The sequence below is a fragment of the Ursus maritimus genome, unplaced genomic scaffold, assembly GCF_017311325.1.
Source record: "Ursus maritimus isolate PB19 unplaced genomic scaffold, ASM1731132v1 scaffold_3, whole genome shotgun sequence".
NCBI classification, from domain to species: Eukaryota; Metazoa; Chordata; class Mammalia; order Carnivora; family Ursidae; genus Ursus; species Ursus maritimus.
Window position 1 is genome coordinate 14577989 of NW_024425563.1, and position 16259 is coordinate 14594247.

General features: G+C 42.5%; 1 protein-coding gene, 1 long non-coding RNA gene and 1 other non-coding gene across 3 annotated transcripts; 1 reads left to right on the forward strand and 2 right to left on the reverse strand.

The window, feature by feature from the left end:
- Nucleotides 1–5334: 5334 nt before the first annotated feature.
- FMC1 (formation of mitochondrial complex V assembly factor 1 homolog) lies at nucleotides 5335–9626 on the reverse strand. Its single transcript, XM_008697370.2, has 2 exons — nucleotides 9438–9626; nucleotides 5335–5837 (listed from the first exon to the last, which is right to left on the reverse strand). The coding sequence occupies exons 1-2, from the start codon at nucleotides 9573–9575 to the stop codon at nucleotides 5634–5636; spliced, it is 342 nt and encodes a 113-aa protein (XP_008695592.1). The 5' UTR covers nucleotides 9576–9626; the 3' UTR covers nucleotides 5335–5633.
- A 488-nt stretch (nucleotides 9627–10114) lies between these two features.
- On the forward strand, nucleotides 10115–14823 carry LOC103669045. The gene is made up of 3 exons (XR_570189.2): nucleotides 10115–10873; nucleotides 12717–12806; nucleotides 13630–14823. It is a non-coding gene; the product is annotated as an uncharacterized LOC103669045 (long non-coding RNA).
- On the reverse strand, nucleotides 10203–10275 carry TRNAR-CCU. Its single transcript has one exon. It is a non-coding gene; the product is annotated as a tRNA-Arg (tRNA).
- Nucleotides 14824–16259: the final 1436 nt, after the last annotated feature.

Below are 16259 nucleotides of genomic sequence, written 5' to 3' on the forward strand. Positions count from 1 at the left end.
GTTGAGTGGTTGTGACAGATAACATACTGTATGGCCAGCAAGACTGAATTATTTACTATCTGGCTTTTTACAGAAGTTTGCCTAACCTGCTTCAGAGTTTGTTTTTGTGTTGGTTTCCTAGTGGGGAACTGTCCCATTCCTGTTGATCTGAAAAGGTCTTTCTTTTGCCTTTCTTAATTCTAGATGGGTATTTTTATTGGGTATAGAATTCTAGGTTTGAAGTTACTTTCCTTCAGCATGTACATTCCATCTTTCTGCTGCCTTTTACCTTCCATTGCTCCTATGAAGTCTGTCACTCCTTTGCAGCTTGAAAATTTTGTTCTTTTTGCTCTGGGTTTCCGGCAATTTTATTATGATGTATCTGGGTGTGGATTGATTTTTTGCTGCTTTCAGGATTCATTCAGCTTTTAAAGATTTATTTTGAGAGAGTGAGTGCATGGGGGGGGGGCAGTAGGAGGAGAAGAGGAGAGAGAATCCCAAGCAGACTCCCCACTGAGTGAAGAGGCTGATGTAGGCCTCAATCCCAGGACCCCGAGATCATGACCTGAGCCAAAATCAAGAGTCAGCCAGTCGACTGACTGAGCCACCCAAGTGCCCCTTGTGCCCCTCTTTACTCTGCATTTTCTACCTTGTCTTGCCAAGCTGCCTTCTTGATTTTTTTTTTTGACAAATTTTATAGTTCACTAGTCTTTCATCTGTATCTAGTCTGCTGTTAAATCCGTCAATTGAATTATTTATTTTTTCAGTTCTAGAATTTTTATTGGGTTCTTTTTCAAGTCTACTGCATCATTTTTTAATAGTTTCTGGTTCCCTGTTAAAATTTCTAAGCCTGGCTATTCTTTGACCCTAGTGAACATAATTGTTTTGCAATCCAAGTTTGCTAAATCCAATTATCTGAACTTTTTTGAAGTTTTGTTTCTGTTGTCTGTTGCTTCTCCTAGTTTTCAGTTATGGAGTCTTGTTTTCTTGTGTGTCTAGTTATCTTTATATGTTGAAATGTATTTGAAAAAATACTATATGTCTAAGTAGGATATAATGCTATATTCCTCCAGAGATTTCTATTTTTGTCTAATAGGAAACGGAAGACCTTACTAGTCAAGGACCACCATAAGGTTCAAGGCCTCAATTCCTCTTGACCACCAAAATGACAAAACTCTGGGCTGAAATCCTGGCAAGGACTTTTTACTTACAGCTCCTCTTGAGGGTGAACTTCAGGGTTCTAGATTCAAGTGGATGCAGACTTTTTAGAGTGCCTACCTTGGTGGGCCCTACAATTTGCATTTTGCATTCCTAACCCTACAAACCCACCAAAAGTGTAGCTCAGTTTCAATACAAAGCTATTACTACACAACTGGCAAGTGCCCTGAAGCCTATACATACGTGCCTTTATGTGCTACATTTACAAGGGATAAGCAAGTGGTTCAAGGAAAACATACAAGACATAAGAGGTCTGGACTAGAGTATTAGAGAGATCCAGGGGATTCTAAGGAGGTAGAATCTAATTAATTCAGTGATAATTTAACTGAGGGTATGATGGAGGTAGCAGTCAAGAATGACTCTGTTTTCTGGTTTGAGCGATGGAGTACAAGTGTCAATACCAGAGGAGATTTATAGGGGGAGATGAGGAGTCCATTTTGGATGCTTTGAATTTGAGATGCCTTTGAATCATCTAAGTGGTCGTGTCTCTGAAGCAGCTGGACAGAGGTCTACAGGAGGGCTTGGACTGGAGTTAGCCTGTTGCTAACTGAAGCCTGGGAAGTAGAGGTGATCTCACCCAGGGAAAGCATATCAAGTGTGAGGTAACGACCTAGATTTGAACCCAAAGAATGTCAACATATTAGGGATATGCAGGAGAGTAAACTGAAGACAAATGGCTAGAGCAAGAGAAGAAAACAAGGATGTGATGTCATCAAAGTCAAGAGAAAAGAATGGCCAGTAGGGTCAAACACCTCCTAGAGGGGCACCTGACTGGCTCAGTAAGTAGAGCATCAGATACTTGATGTCGGGGTCATGAGTTCAAGACCTACACTGGGGGTAGAGTTTACTTTAAAAAAAAAAAAAAAAAAGTGCTCCCTAGAGATCAAGCAAGGTAAAGAATGATCCACTGAGTTTAGTGACCCGAAGGTCATTTGTAACCTTGCAAAGGAGTTCTGGTAGAGTGGAGGGTCAGAAACCAGACTAGAGTGGATTGAGGATGATTAGGCAGTGAAAAATGCAGAAAATAATGCAACAACAGGGATTATTAATCTCAAAATCAGTATGGTGAGCAAAAGAAGCCTACTAAGAATGCATACTATAGGACTGCATTTGGATGAAATTCCTGAGCACGCCAAACTAATTTATGCTGACAGCAAGCAGGTCTGGGACCTGGTGTGGGGAAGGGGGATTGACTGCAGAGGGGCCCAGGGCAACTTTTGGGACTGCTGGAAATGATCTATAGCTTTAATGGGGTAGTTATTACACAGAAGTATGCATATGTCATTATTCATTGACCTGCACACTTAAAATGGGTATATTTATTATACATAAATTATACGTCACTACAGCCTACTTCATGTTTTAAAATGTAGAAAATGAGGGGTGCCTGGCTGGCTCAGTCAGAGAAGCACTCGACTCTTGATCTCGGGGTTGTGAGTTCGAGCCCCATGTTGAGTGTAGAGATTACTTAAAAAAAACCTAAAAATATTTTTAAAATGTAGAAAATGAGTATAATTCATAAATTCATTAAATAATTCATGAAGAGGTAGTTGCTATAAAGGCATTTGTGTAAGAGGTTGAGTATTTATTTTTAAGATTGATTTATTTATTCTGAGAGAGAGTAGGGGGACAGGCAGAGGGACAGAATCCTTAAGCAGACTCCGTGCTGAACACAAAGCCCAGGGTGGGGTTCCATCTCATGATTCATGAGATTGTGACCTGAGCTGAAACCAAGAGTCAGACACTTACCTGACTGAGCCACCCAGGCGCCCCTATTTTTTTATTTAAAAGATTTATTCCACAGGGGCGCCTGGGTGGCTCAATGGATTAAGCTTCTGCCTTCCGCTCAGGTCATGATCCTGGAGTCCCAGGACTGAGCCCCACTTCAGGCTCTGCGCTCAGCGGGAGCCTGCTTCTCCCTCTCCCTCTGCCCCTCCCATTCATTCTCTCCCTCTCTCAAATAAATAAAATCTTAAAAAAAAAAAAAAAAAAAGATTACAGAGAGAGAACATGATGGGGAAGGGCAGAGGATGAAGGAGAGAGAAACTCAAGCAGCCTCTGCTCTGAGCATGAGGGACCCAGGCGCCCTGTGATTGTTTTTAGGTGGAAGAGCCTTGAGCATGTTTAAATGCTACTATAATTGAGAGGAAGCAGTTAAAATCAAAGGAGAGAGGGTAAAACAGACAGCAAATGAAGGAATGTGATAAAGTATGTACCACATCAAAAACTAGTAGGGGCACCTGGGTAGTTCAGTTGGTTGGGCATCCGACTCTTGATTTTGGCTGTCTCAGGCCCCATGTCCAGCTCCACTGGGTGTGAAGCCTGCTTGAGATTCTCTCTCTCCCACCTCCCCTTTCTCCCCGCTCATGTGTGCTCTCTCTTAAATGGATAGATTAAAAAAAAAAAAAAAAGACTATAGTAAGTTAACACAGTGCCAAAACCTCAGTTCTCAGAACTTACCAGTATAGAAAGTTTATCTTTAATAGTTTATGTTCCAAAATCATTTCCTTCTATATCTAAAACTGAGTTCAGCTAATTCTTTTGGTGAGTCCATTAGTAAGAGCCACAGGTTTGAATATATATGAATAGAAATGGTCTGAGCAAATTATTTCAACTGTGAAAAAAACAAAAAACCTGTCTATAATCCAGAAGACAAGTGGCAATAGGGTTTAAGAGAAGGGTTCAGGATAAAAGAATGAGAGTGTGGCAAAATGATTAAAACAATAAGATTTTCTTTTTGTCAGGCATTCATTATTTACTGTGCAAGTATTTTATGTATTTATTACAGCCACCTTGTTGGCATTCCCATTTTACAGAAGAGGGAATAAGCTCAGGTCAACTAACCTGCCCAAGATAACACAGCTGGTAAATTATAAAAGTGGATTAAAATCTAGGTCTCTATCACTTCAAACCCATAATAAATGTCTTACTCTGGTTAGGCAATTCTTCCTCAGATCTTTATTATATATACAATATTGTAACAACAAAGGAAATCAAAACATTAACCTACCCTAATCCTTTTGCTTTCTTCATTTTACCAAAGTAAAACATCTTCAGATAATAATGCCCATGAAATAAAGCAAGGGAAAAAATGTTAAGTATTTCTATTTCTTTGATACATTAATTAAATAAATGCTTGTTTGGCCTCTTAATACTATTGTTTTCATGTTAATCTCTTAGATGGTGTTTTGAACGGCTTTATGACTAGACCCTTCTGGTTTGCAGGCCTCCTCGTGAGTAGTACTCACTGAGCCACGTATTCAAAATATTGAATAATGCTATGTATAAAGTCACTGTGGAATGTGCTTTGGAGACTACAAAGATGAATGAGACACGGTCCTTACTCTTCAGGAGCTTGCAGTCCGGGGAAAAAGAAGTTGTAAGCCACGCCTACGAGAAACTTAGCTAGAGCACAAAGTGGGCAGGTATTTGCTGGTAGTTCACAGAATAATTTCTCTTTGAGGATGTTAGAAGCAAAGAGACCACTGAGGAGAGTAGTTTAATAGTTCAGCCAAAAGATGATCAGTGCTTGAACTAGAAGAGAGGCAATGAAGACTGAGAGGGGGAAAAGGATATTAGAGCCATTGCAGAAGCAGAAATTGCTGATTAGATATGCAGAGTAAGGAGAGAGGAATACAGAATGAAGTCAAAGTTTACTTGGTCAGCCAAGTGCATGGTGGAGCCTTTCACGCTGATAGACAATTCTAGAGGAAGAGCAATTTGAGATTAGAAGGCAGAGTCAGTACGCTCATTCCACCTCCCCCACCCTCTCCCTGGACTTTGTCCCTGCGGCCTGCAGTTGAGTGGGGGCCATAGTCCTATACCTAAGGGTCGATTCTGTCACCCTGTGCAGATAATAGCCCGCAAATGGTGCTAGCCCCTTGGAGCTTCCCAACTTGCTGACTGTAATTCAGCCTACATCTTTCTATACCCCTTCATTAACTCTCCTCAGTAACCCTATTTGTTACTGCTTTCTTTTGGGACCTCAAACACATCATATTTGTGTATTTATAAATAGAGTGTGTATATATAAAAAATTGTATGCTTGTATATAGGAAATAGCTGGAAAGACCCACACCAAACCGTTAGCAACAGTTACCACCTGGTAATGGGGATGTAATAGGGGAGGGACAAGGGTAAAGAAAAAAGACACCTTTTATTTTATATTCTGTATCATTTGAGTTACTTAAAACAGTAAGTTTGTATACTTTTAAAATAAAAATAATAAGAGTTTTAGAAGTAGATCAAGAGCATCAATCAGCCTAATACAAGAAGTTCAGTAAATGCAATGAAAGGATGAAACCTCCGAGAAACATTCAGTCAATAAAATTACAGAGAAAAACCCTAAACTTAAACAAAAATTTAATGATAAATACATATTGAAAGAAATGATTAAATTCTTGTATGACGGCAGCATCCAAGGACTCTCTCCACTCTCATGGCTCCCAGCCCTTCCCTCCAGGCTGCTGGGGTAACTTGAGACCCACTAAGCCAGCAGACTCCTCCACTGAGCGCTCACCCTTGCCATGAAATTCCTGATGAAGGGCCACATGTTCTCGAATGCTGCGTAGGAGGCAGAGATAGGTGGCAGCTTGGAAATGAAGCTCATGTTGGGCTCTGCACAGCTTCTCACTGGTAACCTAGAAAGTAGCAAGGTCACATACTTTATTAGCAGCCCAGCTCAGATACAGGGCCACAGAGATTTCATAAGCCTCTAGAATGAAAGTAAACTGCACAGAGGAAATATAAACATGTATATGTGTACACGAGTTACGTATGTAGAAGCACCCTGTAGCAGTTGACTGGGAAAGCTGATCTCCAATTAATTGAAGAGGAATTTTACAACACTGAAGAGTTTCATTGAGTGTCCTCAGATTTTAATACCAAAAAAGTCATTTCAACTCCCTTGTCTTGCAGATGTTTTACAAATGAGGGAACTATAAAGCCCAGAGAGGCTTCAGTGGTTGGTTACTGGCAGAGATGGGGAACTAGAATCATTACGGTCGCCTGAGGAATAAAATAGAGAACTTTCTCGCCTTCAGACAAATCAAAGTTTGCTTTTTATATTTGACTTTGGTTAATGTGGTATAGGTCTTTCACTTCAATGGAAAGTTTTGTCTGAAAAAGAACAGCTTTGTCCTCAATAGTAACAAAATGAAGGTTCTATATATAAAAGTAATAGGCACATATTCATATTACTTAATTATACTTGCTTTCAATGTACTTATCTGAAAAATCCAGATTCTGATGAAGCTGGAAACTACATCCATTCAGAAGTCCCAATGACTCCAAACCTTGTTTTCTCTTCATCATAATTTCCAGATTTAGTACACTGTCCTTTACTTGACTAGTTTTGTGTTCTGAGGTTGTGAGCAGACAGCAGGAAAGGTGAAACAGATGTGTGCATGGCTTCAAGTGACTTGAGCCCTGTGTATATCTAACTGCGCATTAATCTCTGGGCACCACTGCCTATGCAAACCCCTTTCTTTCATCTTTGTTTGAATATGTAGGGTTAGAGTCTGAAAACTAGAAAGTGTGGTTTAAGATCTGCAGATCACACACACACAAAGATGTGCAGATCACATATGTGAAAATGGCACTCATAAGCTGCTCCAAAAAAAGAATTCATCTGCTTTAATCATTTAACTTTTATAATTAAAAATTTATGAGCAACCAACACCAATGTCAAACATCAACAAACGGTACTATCCATGTCTATTATATAAGCCCAAATTGATAGGATTTGAAACAGGAATTCTACATTCGTGTAGGACAGGAGAATAGGGATCTTGATTCAGCCGAACCTGAAGCATGAGTCAGGAGAGAAGGGTCAACAATACATGCAGTAAATGAGTAACAAGGGACCAAAAGAGATCAAATGAAAAAGAAAACTTGGGGCACCCAGGTGGCTCAGCTGGTTAAGCATCCGACTCTTGGTTTCAGCTCAGGTCACGATCTCACAGTCCTGGGATAGAGTGCCACTCTGCTCGGAGTTTTGTCTCTCCCTCTCCCTCTGCTCCTCCTGCTCATGCCATATCTCTCTCTCTCTCTCAATTAAATAAATCTTTAAAAAAAATAGTAAAAGAAAACTGTATTTTTTTTTTAAGGAGAAAGCAGAGGTTCCTCCCTAAATGAACCCCTTCAGTTTAAGAAAAGATAAAGAAAATGGGCATAGATGGTATTGAGTTAGCGCTGAGCCAGCAGAAATAGAAAGCATTTCCCTGTAGCCTCATTTGCATTCCACAGAATAGTGTTTCTGGAATTTGTAGCATGAATTTCAAATGTATTTCCCAGGAATTTGAGAGCCATTACCAAGCCTCTCTCAAGGGCAATAATGTTGCCTCCATAAGGTACAACTATAATCATGTCACCTTAAAAATCCTAGCATGAAGGTGCCTGGGTGGCTCAGTCTTTAATGGTCTGCTTCAGCTCAGGTCATGATCCCAGGCTCCTGGGATCAAGTCCTGCATTGGGCTCCCTGCTCCATGGGAGGAATCTGCTTCTCCCTGTCCCTCTGCCCCTCCCCTGTGCTCTTTCTCTCTCTCAAATAAATAAACTCTTTTAAAAAAGAATCTTAGCATGGCCCTCCATTACATTTACTACGAAGTTAAAATTCCTGCCTACCACATCACCTACTTCACCTATCACACCCTAAGTTTTAACTATTCTCAACTGTCTGTTGTCACCTCTGGGCTTTCGTGGTGCAGCTTCTTTACCTGGACCTCATTTTCCCTAACCCCCATTTGCTTGCTAACTCCAATTTTTATTTAAAGTCCCTGCTTGGTGACTTTCCTCCTGAAATCCCACTACTCCTTTATATGAGGACCTCCTGTTGTTGCTGTATGGTTCCTCAGTTGGACTGCAAGCTTCTTAAAAGACAGGACTCATGCGCATCTTATTCATAATTTTAGTCAAGTTCCTGAAAGTCCCTAACATTTTGGCCTTTCAAATTTTTTTGAATTTTAGAGGCGACTAGGTGGTTCAGTCAGTTAGGCGTTAGACTCTTGGTTTCAGCTCAGGTCATGATCTCAGGGTCCTGGGATTGAGCCCTGTGGTGGTTCCACACTTAGCGTGGAGACTGCTTGGGAGTCTCGCTCTCTCCCTCTTCCTTTGCCCCTTACCTGCTCTCTCTCTCTCTCAAATAAATAAATCTTAAGAAAAAAGAAAATTTTGAATTTTAGCCCCATGTTGGGCATAGAGTTTACTCAATAATATATATATACATATAAATTTAAAATTTTTGAAATTTAGTTCTAAAATATTGCGCTGTAACTTCCATGGATCAAAGATTCAATAAGATGCTGGTTCTTCTTTTTCCCACATTGCTCAAAAGACAGTAAGCTTCCTACCCTACAGCCCAAAGTGACTCTCCAACGAATATTTCAGAGATTGCTTTCAACTTCCTGGGAAGCCCCATCCGGAACTCTAAAGGCAAAAATTAAATGGAAGACCCCTATTTGGGAACCTCGGTTCTAGCTATTCCTATACAAGTCCTTGCACAGGTCATTTTCCCTGAGCCTCAGCTGCTCCACTTGAAAAATAAAACAGCTTCCACCTGCTCTTGCCTAAGGGGAATATGGAGTGTGGATTTCACAAAGCAATTTCCCAAGGATGGCTTCCCATATGTTCAAATTTATCTGCTACATTAGGAAAGAATATATCTGGTCAGATATCACGTTAATGTTGTGACAGCACAATCTCATTACAGGTTTCTAGTTCAGCTCTACAAAGCACAATTTCCTTAAGTGGGGTATGAGATACAACATAAGTAAAACACAGTTCCTGCCAAGTTCTTATTATTCCTCATCTTATTACAGTTCTCTTTTCTGCCTCAAAAACTGGTTTTCAGAGTAACTACTAGAGGAAGGGCGAGGAGAATGGTGATAGATGCTGCAGCTAGTAACCCTACACTCTCCATCGAGTCCATTTCTTATTTTCCCCCATCTCCTCGACTTCACTCTTATCTTTCTCCTCGGCACCTCCAACAGACCAACCAATGAAATCCTCGGGACGTCTCCATCCCAGGGCGACTTTGCTGTCCTGCTGGTCCTTGGTTAGTTCCTGGGCTTGGGCCACAGACGAGGGCCTAGGGTCTGGATTTTTTGGCCAGAACATGGGAGGGTCAGTTACAGAAATGCAGGCGCTACGGCCCAACGCTCCCTATCCCTGCCCAAGCCCCCCCTCCCCCCGGCCCCCCGCGGTGGAAGGGGCACTGGAGCACCGGACTCGGGCTTCCGTACCCGATGTGCACGGAAAGCCTTCACGAGGTACCGATAGGCCGCGGTGTCGCGATAGGGTCGGCCCGTGGCCTCGTTCATATAGCGCAATTCCCGTAGAAGGCCTCGTAAAGTGCGCGCCGGGGACCCTAGGGCCGCCATTTTCCCGTCTTCGGAGCGTGGTGCCCAATGGCGCCCTACGCCACTCTAACTCCCTGCCCCGCCCCCCGCCTAGCAGCTAAATGGTACGGTCGCACCCAGGCTGCCGGATCCCCCCCTCATCGAACGCAGAGTAGTGGAATATCTCACTTCCCTTCTCCGCGGGGCCTTACTAATCAAACGCCGAACGGCGCCCTAAGGAGTTAAGAGAGAAGCAAACGAAAGCCGAGTGTAACTAACTCACCAGGTCTTTAAAGTCTGAGGAAAGACTGGGCTAGGGGAAAGCTTCTCTGGTGCCTGCGTCATTTAAAACGTCATTAGCTGGCCGCTGAGTCTCGAGAATAAGTACGCCTGGTGGGAGTGGGTGTTGATATGAAACAGAAAATGAAAGATACGTTTTGGTATCTAGAGGGGATAGCAAAATTCAAAGTGCTGATTTCCCAGAAATCTTACGACACTACGACTCAGAAGGAGGACATGGCGTATTCTTATTCTCTCAAACTGTAGCCCACCACCTAGAAAAACCACACATATACTTACCATTTTTAAAAAGTAAAATTTTGTTAGCGTATTTCGGTGTAGTTCTTTAAGACCGGCAAAAGTCATTTTCAGTGGAAAAAAAAAGTTAATCACCCCAGATGGGACTCGAACCCACAATCCCTGGCTTAGGAGGCCAATGCCTTATCCATTAGGCCACTGGGGCTTCTGTGAGCGAGGCGCTCCAGCAACGTATTCAATTTTTTTTCCTCTTTGACACGTCATCACCATTTACGCTTCCTTTTAACCTATCCTGAGAAACCACACCTAGTACCAATATGAGGAGTGAGGCATGCTGGGAGTTGTAGTTCAGAGAACAAGAGTCCCTGCTCCAGCTCCAAAGGCTTTACCCTCGAAACAGCACCGATGCGCCGGACGGAGAACGGGCGCGCGCACGGTTTTGCGTACGCGTTTGCCTGCCCGGTAGCCCCCGCGCCTGCGCAAAAGTGAGCATGCGATGTCGCGGAGCGGAGCGCGCTGGGTACACTGGCCGAATCTCGGAGACTCGCCCTCTGAGCTTCTGCAGCGTCGGCTTTTTACCGGAAATAGCCGGCCCCTTCCGGTGTTGCGGCTTCCCGGATTTAGCTTGCCTCCAGCTGGCCGTTAGGTGGCGTCTGCATCGGTCACTTTCTGTTTCCGGTTGAAGCCCTGAGGCCATTTCCGCAGAGCCATTGGCGAGTTAGGGTTGTGTCCGTTATGTTCTGAATTGGCGGGTCGGAGATAAACGTGAGATAGCGGGAATTTATTAATTCGCTAGGAATTAGGTAATTAGAAATAATTGGAAGGTCTTTTTCTGGTTCTGTTCCTAATTGTGCAACTTGGACAAGTCACTTCTGAGTATCAGCGACCTTAAGTCCTCGTTTAAAATCTCGCGGTGGCTCCCCCTTGCCCCTGGGACTACTGGACCCTTGCCTGGATCGTAACCGTCATCTTTCTCTCTTCGTTTATTCACACCCTCTGCGCCGGGTGTCCCGACTTCTCTCATTGTCTTCTCCACTCCTCTGTTCTTCCTTCTGCCTGAGGTTTAACCATTTTGCGTTAATATTCCTATATACCGTTTGGGCTTCCATTTGGAAAGTCTAGGTCAAGCACTGCTCTAGGTCTTTGTGGGCAATATGGTAAAGTTAAAATGATTCATTTCACCTCTGAGCACTAATCTCTAGATTACATGTTAATCTTACCTTGTACAAGTAGGTTACCTGTGTCTCCATTCCATCATCTTCCCCATGAGCCAGGATACAACTGCTCAGCCTCCTGAAGTCCCACTTTTTTTTTCCCTTTTCAAAGATTTTATTCATTCATTTGAGAGAGAGTGTGGAGGGAAGGGGCAGAGGAAGAGGGAGAAGCAGGCTCTCTGCTGTGCATGGAGCCCGATGGGGGCTCAGCTAGATGGGGGGCTGGATCCCAGGACCCTGAGAGCCTGACCCAAGCCAAAGGCAGATGCTCAACCGACTGAGCCACCCAGGCACCCCTGAATTCCCATTTATACAGCTCCCTCCTCCTGGGTCCCTGTCAGGGTCCACCAGCTCTAGCTGTGGCCAACTTGGAGGTAATGGTTCATAGTCTGGGTGGAATCCTGATACCCAAAATCAACATTAGAGGAAGCCAGACTAGAATGACTTAATGTGAATGAATTAATCTCTCCCTGTGACATTCATAAAAGATGTATCAACCTATAATTCACAGGTATCTGATTTTAAAAGACACGTTCTGCAGTAGGGGTTGGGGAGAATGTTATCAGTTATTCTCTTCTTAATATTTTTAATGAGAAAACCACAGGCTGAAAATGGCCTCACTTAGGTTAAGGCCCCAAGTCAGTAAACCAAGAATTAACACCTAACCTGACCGCAGTTATAAGCCCCCAGAAATGGAACCTATAACCAGTCAGTATGGAAATTTCCTGGTCCGCACTAGGAAATTGACTGATAGACTCCTTCTCTTCCCCTTAGAAAGGCGGCATTGCTTAAAACAATGGATTCTTAGCTAATAATTTCCTTTTTTCAACCATTTCTATCTTTAAAAAGCCTTTCCTTTTTTGTAGCCCTTTGGAGCTCCCCTATACTTGCTGGATGGGATGCTACCTGATTCACGACTTGATTAATAAAGCCAATTAGATCTTTCAAATTTAGTCAGCTGAATTTTTGTTATTTAACAATATAAATTTGTTTAGCTTTCTAAGATGTAGCAAATTTAAGCCAGCTCTGAGGAAGTGGGAGAATATTGGAAATAGCTCTTCGATAACTTGATACATTGTGGTACAGAGTAATAAGTAATTCTGAATTCCTTTTTACTGAATGGCCAAGAGACTTTTTTCTTCTGCTCTAAGCCATTCTTATACTAAGAAAGAGTAAATAATCACAAAATGGTTAGCTATGTGTAGCCACTAGCCTCCAAAGATGGCCTTTTAGCAGTCTTTTTATACATACATATGTTGCTCTTTACATCAGAGGTGAAGCTCATTTCCCCTCCCACCCACCCTTCTCCCTCTTGAATCTGAGCTGACCTTGTGACTAGCTTTGACCAATAGAGTACAGCAGAAGTGACATTCTAGGCCGTCTAAGACCAGGCCTTAAAACTGGCAACTTTCACTTCCTGTGTTTTATCTAGCTACCATGCTGTGAAATCCCTGAGGCCTACGGAGGAGTAATGAGATGGCTCCAAGTGAGCTCTTCACTGACAGCACCAATTGCCAACCTTGTGAGTAAACCATCTTGAATGTCCCAATTCAGTGGCACTCCCAGATGACCACAGTCTGCCAACATCAGATGGAGCAGAGAATTGCCCAGCTAAACCCAGTTAACGCAAAGAATCATTAAAGATGATAAAGTGCCTATTGTTTGGGAATAATCCCACTAAGTTTTGGAATTACTCTGCAACAACAAAACAGTCTGAAAAAGTTCATAGAGACAATTTAACCAAATTTCTCAATTTTGGAGTTTTAGAAAATCTTTAGGTTCCTAGTTGAAGGGCTACAAACTCAAAACCCTACAGGAGAGACCAGGCAGGTAATACAAGAGTAAATCCAGCCAGGTGGGTTCCTCCCTCCTGCAAAGGAGCTAGACACTTTTCGGCTCAATCTCATTGTTGCAAAGTAGGAATGTGGTCCCAGTGTTGCCAGAGCTGCTGACTTTTCAATAATTGTAAATCCAGCATTTTTATGAAATGCCCTAACTTTTAAATGTTAGCAATCAATTTAAAAACAGTTTATCAAACAAAACCCTTCTGTTATATAACCTAGGATTGCAAGTGTGTGAATGATGATGTCCCAGAGCACTTTACAGGCAATGTCTCACTTGACCTTCACCACAATCCTATGAGGTAGTACTTTGATTTTACCCACTTACAAATGTGGGAACAATCTCAGAATAGTTTCATGGTTTAGTCAACATGATTAATTGGTCTGTGGAAAGCTGGTATTTGGCTCCAGGCAATCTGACTCCAAAGCATATTTTTAAAAATATTTTTTTTAAGTTATAGCAGAAAATGGATCCTTATTAAAAAGATGCTGGGTAATTTTCAGAGTTTCCTGGAAAGGCCAGAGACCAGACTTAGAAGCTATACAGAAGAAGATCTCACCCAGAATCCCGTTCCAGTTCCGATCCAGTGAAAACACCACCAGGCACGAGTGCTAACAGTTTGCAAGGTCCACACAATGCCAGCAGACAGGAACTGGGTGCCAGCACACCAGAGCTGCTGCCCCAGGAAACTGGCTACAGCCAGTGGTTTTTCTGCTTTTACTTGGGCCACAATGGATTACATCTTTACCTAGAGCCACATTCTGGGGTGAGGACTTCTCATTAGCATGGCCTGGGTCATGTTCCTATGTTTTGGTCAAGGGTGGCTCAAAAGCAACGATTTGATCACCCAGTGAATTTTTATTGAACATCTGCCATGAGTCAAGCACTCTTCTAGATGCTAGGGAAGCAAAAGCAAGCAGAATATGTAAAACTTCTATACTCACGAAGTTTCCATTCTAGAAAGACGGACAAGAATCAAATCAAACATCAAATTTATCAACTGGTGGTGAGTGCTATGGAGAAAAGTAAAGCTGAGGGCAGCGGATTGCAACATGCTGCTTAGTAATGCGTTTGGGGATGTCCTTACTGATTTGGTGACATTTGAGCAGAGACTCAGCTGATGTGAGGGATCCAGCATCTTGAGCATGTGTGTGTGCCCGTGTCAGGGTGGGACAGTGCCTGTACTTTTAAGTAGAGACCCAGCCTCCATTCCCCAACCATTGTGAGGCCACCATTCTGTCCTTCAGGCTTTGTGAGGGAAGAGGAGGAGTTCTGGGACAAGTTTTCTATGCCCAGTGAAACTGTGGGAACAGACCCAGAGGCTTCAGTCTTAACTCTGCAACTACAGCAGTGACTTGGCTACCTGGCCAGTCCTATGGGAACCTGGGGGAATTTTTGGTGGGAAAGAGCCAGGACTAATGAAAGAGGGCGTAGCTGAGAGAATATACATGTGTAGGCACTTGTTTCCATCAGTTGTGATACTGTAGATGTGTGTCTGAGAGCAGTGATTTCTCATTTTTTAATGAGGGTAATTTTATTATTTACTTATTTACACTCTACACCCAACCTGGGGCTTGAACTCAGTGACTGAGCCAGCCAGGTCAAAAAATCTAAACTTCTTTGATCGTGTATCCACCACAGTAAAAATCTTGTGCCTCCCCTGTGTTTCTATTTATTTTTAAACTATATACGTGTACTACTGAATCAGTGTAGTGCATACATTAAAAATATGCACAAAATAGAATTAAAAGGGTGTTTTTAAAAATGAAATTACAATATTTGGAAAATATTTTTATTTTATTTATTAACCGTAAAAAAGTCCTAATTTGTCTCAGTAAAGAAAGATTATTGTTTATTTTATTGAAAACAATGTAATTCCATATGTTTCAGTATTTTGAAAATGTTGGTTTAACACATTATTTTGGGCAACAGAATCACATAGTGATAAATATTTCTAAAGGCCGATTTTCAAATTTCTCTCGTCATAGCATGAATTTCTTTTACAAAGGCAGTTAATGCCTCATTTGTAGCTTTAAGAAATTACTTTTAACTTAAACGGACCCATTAAGCATGTTCATTTCTTTCACAATACCAGCTAGGTAGGCACTGTGACCATCAGGGGTCAGTCAGCAAAAGAGAACCCACTGCAGGCCTTCCAAGCAAACAGGGCATTGAGATGCTTCGGGCACATTTAGAAGGACTGCAGGAGTTTAGGGAAGTTGCCAGCAAGGTGTCACCCAAGTCAGAAAAATGCAGGGACCCCCCACTGCTGATCAGAGCTGCGCCGAGTACCAAAGTGGGGGCTCAAAGATCACCTAGAGGCTAGGGCAGAACTTGAAGTCTACCATGACCTACCCATTTTGCTAGGTGCTGCCAGAGAAAAAAATACCACTTTGTCCTCCCACCTACAAAATCTCACATGCATACACTGGCAGAAAGGCAGAGGAGTTTGGGAGCTGTAGTTTCCATAATTCCGGTCTCCGTAACTGGGAGAGAGAGTAACCCAGCCAGCCATGGGAATGGACGCTGGCTAACAGAAAACAGACTGTGGGCCTCACAGCAGCATCCTCCTGGCAGCCTCTCGTCATCCCAGAACAGAAGAGCAATTAAGAAACACCTGCCTCTTTTGTAAAAGAAGAACAGCAATTAATTTTTAAGTTTGACAACTCTTGTAAATACTTTCCAACACGATAATCACTCAGTCTCTTGGCGGTCTATAGGATTTTCATGGCTACTTTGCATTACATAGTAGTTTCTTCTAATGAAAGGTATTACTTGTAATTATATTAATGTAACCAGTAACATCCTGTGGCATATAAACTACAGTACATGATAATACTCAGAAGTAAGTGTGACTATTAACAAGCAGGCTGACGTGCTAGGTGCAGGCAGAAGGCAGCACTTGATTCCTCTCCCCACCGAGGCTCGAGAACCTCCTAGCTGAATTCTTCCTCTCCAGCATGAGATTGTGGGTGGTTCACACAGCTATTCCAAGAGATAACAGGACGATTAGCCTTTTTTCTTTGGTTTTAAAAAAAGTCCAGTCCATATAACATTAAAACTCCAAACTTCACCCCAGTAGAACTCCGTGTTGTTGGCTGAGACTGCCGTAGGCTGAAAAATGAGCAGGGAG

What these genes read in the sequence shown, in the direction of transcription:
- FMC1 (XM_008697370.2), bottom strand. Translation starts at nt 9,575, where the DNA reads ATGGCGGCCCTAGGGTCCCCGGCGCGCACTTTACGAGGCCTTCTACGG. An exon ending in AGGCTTTCCGTGCACATCGG is followed by an intron (nt 5,838 to 9,437) that starts GTACGGAAGCCC and finishes GCTACTTTCTAG; the next exon opens with GTTACCAGTGAGAAGCTGTG.